We start from the raw sequence: 7,738 nt of genomic DNA, 5'->3' as shown, positions 1-7,738 counted from the left end.
CTTCTTCTGCCTACAGCCGTCTGTCTCTCCGCTCTACGGCTGGCTTGCTGCCTATGCTCAATCCGGACTGAATCACGGAAAGGGTTAAAGCAGGAAGGGGGCGATTCGGCCCCTTCGAAGAAAGACTGGTTCCACGCCAGAACAACCTGCCCAAACCGTCTCTCTCCTAAACACAGTGCTGGAGTAACTCAGCGGGTCAGGCAGCATCTCTGGAGAAAAGGAGCAGCTGACGTTTCGGGTCGAAACCCTTCTTCAGACTGAGGGTCAGGGGGAGAGGAAAACTAGAGATAAGAAAATGTACCAGGAACAAATGAATGAAAGGTATGAAAAGAACAAATCAAAGCCTTTCATACCTTTCATTCATTTGTTCTCTGTACCTTTTCACACTTCTAGTTTCCCTTTCCCTTGACACAGAGGTCTCGACCCGAAACGTCATCTATTCCTTATCTCCAGAGACGCTGCCTGACCCGCTGAGCTCCTCCAGCATTTTGTGTCCATCTTCGGTGTAAACCAACACCTGCAGTTCCTTCCAACGCGTTTCAGGTTGCGATCCTTCTTCGGAAACATAGCCTATCCACATCCCCCACAGATAGACAATAGACAATAGGTGCAGGAGTAGGCCATTCAGCCCTTCGAGCCAGCACCGCCATTCAATGCGATCATGGCTGATCACTCTCATTCAGTACCCCGTTCCTGCCTTCTCCCCATACCCCCTCACTCCGCTATCCTTAAGAGCTCTATCCAGCTCTCTCTTGAAAGCATCCAACGAACTGGCCTCCACTGCCTTCTGAGGCAGAGAATTCCACACCTTCACCACTCTCTGACTGAAAAAGTTCTTCCTCATCTCCGTTCTAAATGGCCTACCCCTTATTCTTAAACTGTGGCCCCTTGTTCTGGACTCCCCCAACATTGGGAACATGTTTCCTGCCTCTAATGTGTCCAATCCCCTAATTATCTTATATGTTTCAATAAGATCCCCCCTCATCCTTCTAAATTCCAGTGCTGCCTGACCCACTGAGTTACTCCAGCACTTTGTACTTTACTCAACATTCCAGCATTTGCAGTTCCTCATGTCTCCTCCCGATCCTTTCTCCTGCAAGTTATTCCCCACAAGTGCAAAATGCCGCCACCACCTACTCTCCTCACCCCCACACTCTAACCACTCATTACATTTAAAATGTTCCCTCTTGGCATATTTGAATCTCCTGCTGTCATTGCAGAAGACAGCAGGCGTGGAGGCTGGTCTGGTTTAGTTTCGTTTGGTTTATCGAGGTACGTTGAAAAGCTTTTTATTGCATGCTATCCAGTCAGTGCAAAGAGAGTACATGGTTGCAATCAAACCTTCCACAGTGTATAGATACAGGATAAAGGGCATAACGTTTAGTGCAAGATAAAGTCCAGAAAGATCCGATTATAGTCTGAGGGTCTCCAATGAGGTAGATGGGAGGTGAGAGGATGGATTCAGTTGTCTGATAACAGCCAGGCGGAAACTGTCCCTGAACCTGGAGGTGTGCGTTTTCACACTTCTGTACCTCTTATCTGATGGAAGAGGGGAGAAGGGGGAGGTGGCCAAGGTGAGGCTGGTCCTTGATTATGCTGGTGGCCTTGCCGAGGCAGCGTGAAGTGTAGATGGAGCCAATGGAAGGGAGGTTGGTCTGTGTGATGGTCTGGCCTACATCCCTTTGTTGAGGGCAATTCTCATCCCACACCCCCTCCCAACTCTCTCCTCACAAACCCTCCTGAATGCTACAATAGATAATAGACAATAGGTGCAGGAGTTGGTCATTCGGCCCTTCGAGCCATCACCGCCATTGAATGTGATCATGGCTGATCATTCTCAATCAGTAGTGTGGGCGGCACGGTAGCGCAGCGGTAGAGTTGCTGCTTTACAGCGAATGCAGCGCCGGAGACTCAGGTTCGATCCTGACTACGGGTGCTGCACTGTAAGGAGTTTGTACGTTCTCCCCGTGACCTGCGTGGGTTTACTCCGAGATCTTCGGTTTCCTCCCACACACCAAAGACGTACAGGTATGTAGGTTAATTGGCTGGGTAAATGTAAAAAATTGTCCCTAGTGGGTGTAGGATAGTGTTAATGTACGGGGATCACTGGGCGGCACGGACTTGGAGGGCCGAAAAGGCCTGTTTCCGGCTGTATATATATGATATGATATGATAGTACCCCGTTCCTGCCTTTTCCCCATACCCCCTGATTCCACTATCCTTAAGAGCTCTATCTAGCTCTCTCTTGAATGCATTAACCTACCAACCCGTACAGGTGTACGGGGCGGCATTGTAGCGCAAGCTAATAAAGATGGGGACTCATAGCTCCAGCGACTATGGGTTTGATCCTGACCTTGGGCGGTGTCTGAGTGGAGTTTGCACGCACCCTCTGTAACTGCGTGGGTTTCCTCTGGGGTGCTCCGGTTTCCTCCAACGCCCCGATGTTGGTAGGTTAAATGGCTTCTGTAAATGATTCCTAGTGTGTGGGTGGGTGCCAACAGAATCACACTCGATTTATGAATCAAGTGAGAGAGAATAGATTTGGTTGTGGATAGGCAAATAGTAAATGTGTAGGAAGGAACTGCAGATGCTGATTTACACCGAAGATAGACACAAAATGCTGGAGTTACTCAGCGGGTCAGGCAGCATCTTAGTTTCATAGATACTGTTTGGAAACAGGCCCTTCGGCCCACCGAGTCCATGCCGACCAATGATCCCCATACACTAGCACTACCCTACACACTAGGGACAATTTACAACTTTACCAAAGCCAATTAAACTGCAAACCTGTGCGTTTTTGGAACGTGGGAGAAAACAGGAGCACTCAGAAATAACTCACGGCGAGAATGTAAAACTCCGTACTGACAGCACCCGTGGTCAGGATCAAACCCGGGCCTCTGGCGCTGGAAGGCAACAACTCTACCGCTCTGTCACTGCGCCACATGTCTGGTGAAGGGTCAAGGAAAGAGGGTCCGTGTCGCGGCCCTGTTTCCACCAATCTTTCCACCACTACGCACACGAAGCACAAGACGCCATTGTATGCAGATGCCGAGAAGTTTGCTCAGCTCTGGCTGGACAATTTCTAATGTTGTGATGTGGACTCGATAAGAAGATCTCTGGAGAAAAGGAATGTGTGGGACGTTTCAGGTCAGAACCCTTCATCAGACTGAAAATAGAGGTGGGCAGGGAGGGAATAATCTGGAAGCGAGAAAAGGCCAGAACATGCAGGCGAGAAAAGGCCAGAACATGCAGGCGAGAAAAGGCCAGAACAAATCAGGGCCGGTAACAGATGACCTCAGGAAGAGTGGAATCCATAATGGATCATGGTTGGCTGGGGAAGCTGAGCTAACGAGAGGGATACAATGATGCAAACGGTGGAATTGGCAAGAATCATCAAAACATAAAGTGCTGGAGGAACTCAGCGGGTCAGGCAGCATAAGAAAATAACTGCAGATGCTGGTACAAATCGAAGGTATTTATTCACAAAATGCTGGTGTAACTCAGCAGGTCAGGCAGCATCTTGGGAGAGAAGGAATGGGTGACGTTTTGGGTCGAGACCCTTCTTCAGACTGATGTGGGGGGGGGGGGGGGGGGGGGGGCAAAGGATCAGGCAGCATCTGTATATCCAATGGACAGGCGATGTTTTGGATATTCAGGCTAAATTTATTGGAATTGATGGGAAAATGGAGAGTAAAATGGGATTTGTTTAGATTAATTAAGCACAGTAAATTGTCTCCACTGAGCGATAGAATCTGAAGGGAATTAATGGGAGATTTGGGGAAAATAAATTGGGATTAGTGTGGGTGAACAAAACATAGTCTTGCTGAGCCCGGCATCTCATCTACACTAGTCCCACTTGCCGGCGTTCGGCCCACATCCCTCTAAAACTTTCCCTATCCATCTACCTTTACGTGCTCTTATTGTGAGGCTGTGCCCTCTGGTCCTGGACTCTCCCACTAGTGGAAACATCCACTCCACATCCACACTGTCCAGGCCTTTCAGTGCTGGGCGAGTGGTTTAGAGGTAAAGGAGAAGAGGGGACTTACCAATCTCGGGGCACGGCTGGTTTGGGGTTGAATCTGATGTCCGACTTGACGTTGAAGAGTATATCCTGGTGTCGGAGAGGTGCCTCTGATCTCTGGTAGATGGGGTGGCGGAGCAAGGCGGCCAGTTTGGAGGGTGGGGGTTGTCCAGCGGCCCGGAGATCTTCACCTTCGCCCACCAGACTCTTGCCGCTGCGGTTGGCGGCGGGGGGAGCGGAGTCGCTGCTACTGAAGTCTTGCAGGATCCGCAGAGTGTGCTTGTCCCAGCCCTGGGGCCGGGGATGACAGGGGCAGCCCCCAGCCCCAGCCCCGGCAGCCCCCGGCACTGCCGCCGCAGCCCCCGGCAATGCCGCCCCACCTTCCCCGCCCGCCGCCGCCCTCCTCTCCAACCTCGGCAGCAGGTCGGTCAGGATGTGCATTGTGCCCCCCACCAGGAACACCGTGGCGATCAGCACTCGGAACCGCCGCGGCAGCATCGCCGTGAGAGGGCAGGGGCAGGGGGAGGGAGAGGGTGGATGGGGAGAGACAGGGGGGGAGAGAGGGAGAAGGGGGAGAGAGGGGGAGGGGAGAAGGGGAGAGGGAGAGAAGGGGGGAGAGAGGGAGGGGAGAGGGAGAGAAGGGGGAGAGAGAGGGAGGGGAGAAGGGGAGAGAAGGGGGGAGAGAGGGAGGGGAGAGGGGAGGGGGAGAGAGGGAGGGGAGAAGGGGAGGGGGAGAGAAGGGGGGAGAGAGGGAGGGGAGAAGGGGAGGGGGAGAGAAGGGGGGAGAGAGGGAGGGGAGAAGGGGAGGGGGAGACGGGAAGGAGAGAGTGGATGGGGAGAGACAGGGGGGAGGAGGAGAGACGGGGGAGCGAGGGAGAGGGGGAGAGACGGGGGGGGCAGGAGGGAGAGAAGGGGGAGAGGGGGAGAGAGAGAGAGAAGGGGTGAGAATGGGAAGGAAAGAGGGGGAGAGAGAGAGGGAGGGATGGAGGGGGGAGAGAAGAGGGGAAAGGGATGAGAATGGGACAGAGGGAAGGAGAGAGGGAGCGAGAGAAAGGGAGGAGAGAGAGAAAGGAAGAGGGTTAGAGAGAGAGAGGGGAGGAAAGGAGAGAAGGGATGGAGAGAGAGAGAGAGAGAGAGAGAGAGAGAGAGAGAGAGAGAGAGAGAGAGTGACGGGAGGGAGGGAGTGGGGAGGGGAGGAAGAGGGTTTTGGAGACAGAGGGAGGGAAGAGGGTGGTGGGAGACAGACTCTGGGAGAGGAGGGAGGGGGAGGGAAGGGGAGAGAAAAAGAAACGAGGGGAAGGAGGGAGGGAGGGAGGGAGGGAGGGAAGGGAGACGGACTTAGTCCTTCTCCCCCGCTCGGGCCGGCAGCTCGGTGCGATCAGCGCCGTGTCATTTGTAAACCGCTGCTGCCCACGGCCAGGAGTGAAGCTTCCCCTTCATCTGCCTGGCGCAGGGTGGCTGTGTGTGTGTGTGTGTCCCACTCCCTGCCTGTCTGTCTGTCCGCCTGTCTGTGTCTCTCCCCCACCCCTACCCCAGCCAACCCTGTCTGTCTGTCTGTCTGTGTCTCTCCCCCACCCCCTCCCCAGCCAACCCTGTCTGTCTGTCTGTCTGTGTCTCTCCCCCACCCCCTCCCCAGCCAACCCTGTCTGTCTGTGTCTCTCCCCCACCCCTACCCCAGCCAACCCTGTCTGTCTGTCTGTCTGTGTCTCTCCCCCACCCCCACCCCAGCCAACCCTGTCTGTCTGTCTGTGTCTCTCCCCCACCCCCTCCCCAGCCAACCCTGTCTGTCTGTGTCTCTCCCCCACCCCCACCCCAGCCAACCCTGTCTGTCTGTCTGTGTCTCTCCCCCACCCCCACCCCAGCCAACCCTGTCTGTCTGTGTCTCTCCCCAGCCAACCCTGTCTGTCTGTGTCTCTCCCCAGCCAACCCTGTCTGTCTGTCTGTGTCTCACCCCCACCCCTACCCCCAGCCAACAACCCCACTCCGTCCCTTATCCTGCCAGCGTCTCACCGACGGCGACACATCGATCCCGGCGAGCGGACATGAGGAACCTGGGGCCCGGCGGGCACGGACACGGACACGGACACGGACACGGAGACGGAGACGTGAGCGGAGACTCTGCTTGTGGCGTCGGCAAAGCGGCGATGGAAACTGAGTGGACAAGGAGAGGGAGAGAGAGAGGGAGAGGGAGAGGGAGAGGCAGGCAGACACACACACACGCTCCAAGTCTTCTCCCCTCCCCTGGATAGGAGGAGTAATGGTGATTCCCCGCCTCATTCCCCTCCCTCCCTCCCTTTCTCCAGTGAGAGAGGAGAATATATAGATAGACCTGTGTACTCCAGCCAGCGGTCCTCACCAGGAGATGGGGGGGGGGGGGGGGGTAAGAGAGGTGAGGGGGAAAGAGGAGGGGAGGGCCCTTACACAGCCCACTGTCTCCAATCAGGGGAGAGGGGACAGCTTTTAATCTCCAAACACCCCCCCTCCCCTCCCCTCACGGAATTAAAGTAAAAGAATCTGTATATAATAGAGGCAGAGAGAGAGAGAGAGAGGGGAGAAATCACTGTAGACAATAGAGGGGTAGATAGAGAGAGGGAAAGAGGGAGAAATCTGTATAGAATAGAGACTAGATAGATAGATAGATAGATAGATAGATAGATAGATAGACAGAGAGACAGAGACAGAGAATCACTGAAAAGGGAGTCGGGCAAAGGCGTGAAGGAGAGAGACAGGAGAGAGAGAGAGGGAAGAGGATGTAGTGGAGAAGGAGTAGCCAAGGTTGGAGGGGATAGACGGAGACTGGGAGAGGGACGAAAGAGAGAGAGAATGTGAGACAGAGAGGGAGAGAGGGGGGGGGGATCGGTCGTCTTTGGGAACACAAGCTCCCCGTCCGCCTCTGGAGCGAGTCTGTCTCCTCCTTGCAGTGTGTTTGTGTTTAGGATCAAGAACGGAGTGTCGACGCCAGCACAAATAGAGAGAGAGAGAGAGAGAGAGAGAGAGGAGAGAGGAGAGAGTGAGAGAGAGAGTGAGAGAGAGAGAGAGAGAGAGAGAGAGAGAGAGAGAGAGAGAGAGAGAGAGGAAATAAATGCCTTTTCATTTTTTTGCCATTTGGGTGTATTTTTATTAAGCTGAAGCCGAGATATCGTCGGCAAACGCGGCCCCGGGGGGGTACAAACTCCGAGCTGGGCACTGCTACAACAACATGCATGTGTGCCAGCACCCACACTGTTTACAACAGGAAAGCAAATGAACGCGTTAGATTGTTGAATTACGTGCAGCGGACACAAGATAAGGTTATAATAATAATAACAATATTCATTTATAGGGTTATAGCTCGGTTATAGCTGGACCGAGGCATGATGGTTCACCTCGTGGATAGGATAGGTTGATGGGTGGACTGGACACAAGGAACTGCAGGTGCTGGTTTACCAACAAAAAAAAGACACAAAGTGCTGGAGTAACTCTAAGTGCTGGAGATGCAGCATCCCTGGAGAACATGGAGAGGCTTATTCACAAAATGCTGGAGTAACTCAGCAGGTCAGGCAGCATCTCGGGAGAGAAGGAATGGGTGGCGTTTCGGGTCGGCACCCTTCTTCAGACTGATTTAGGGGGTTCCGATTTCAGGTGTGGAGGGATATGGGCCAAACGCGGGCAGGTAGACGGGGCACCTTGGTCGGCATGGACAAGTTGGGCCGAAGGGCCAGTTTTCGTGCTGTGTGA

The 7,738-nt window shown here is 53.9% G+C and overlaps 1 protein-coding gene across 1 annotated transcript in view; it reads right to left on the bottom strand.

Annotated features, from left to right (window-relative positions):
- LOC144604048 (extracellular serine/threonine protein kinase FAM20C-like) overlaps positions 1 to 4,665 on the bottom strand; it is a 47,879-nt gene extending 43,214 nt beyond the window's left edge. The window contains exon 1 of the mRNA XM_078418087.1: positions 4,047 to 4,665. Coding sequence (XP_078274213.1) covers positions 4,047 to 4,519 — 473 coding nt within the window. The 5' untranslated portion in view covers positions 4,520 to 4,665. The remainder of the gene's footprint in view (positions 1 to 4,046) is intronic.
- Between the last annotated feature and the right edge of the window lie 3,073 nt (positions 4,666 to 7,738).

Source organism: Rhinoraja longicauda, chromosome 21, assembly GCF_053455715.1.
Source record: "Rhinoraja longicauda isolate Sanriku21f chromosome 21, sRhiLon1.1, whole genome shotgun sequence".
Classification (NCBI taxonomy): Eukaryota; Metazoa; Chordata; class Chondrichthyes; order Rajiformes; family Arhynchobatidae; genus Rhinoraja; species Rhinoraja longicauda.
The sequence above is the reverse complement of the archived record's forward strand: the minus strand, read 5'-3'. Positions and strand labels throughout refer to the sequence as shown.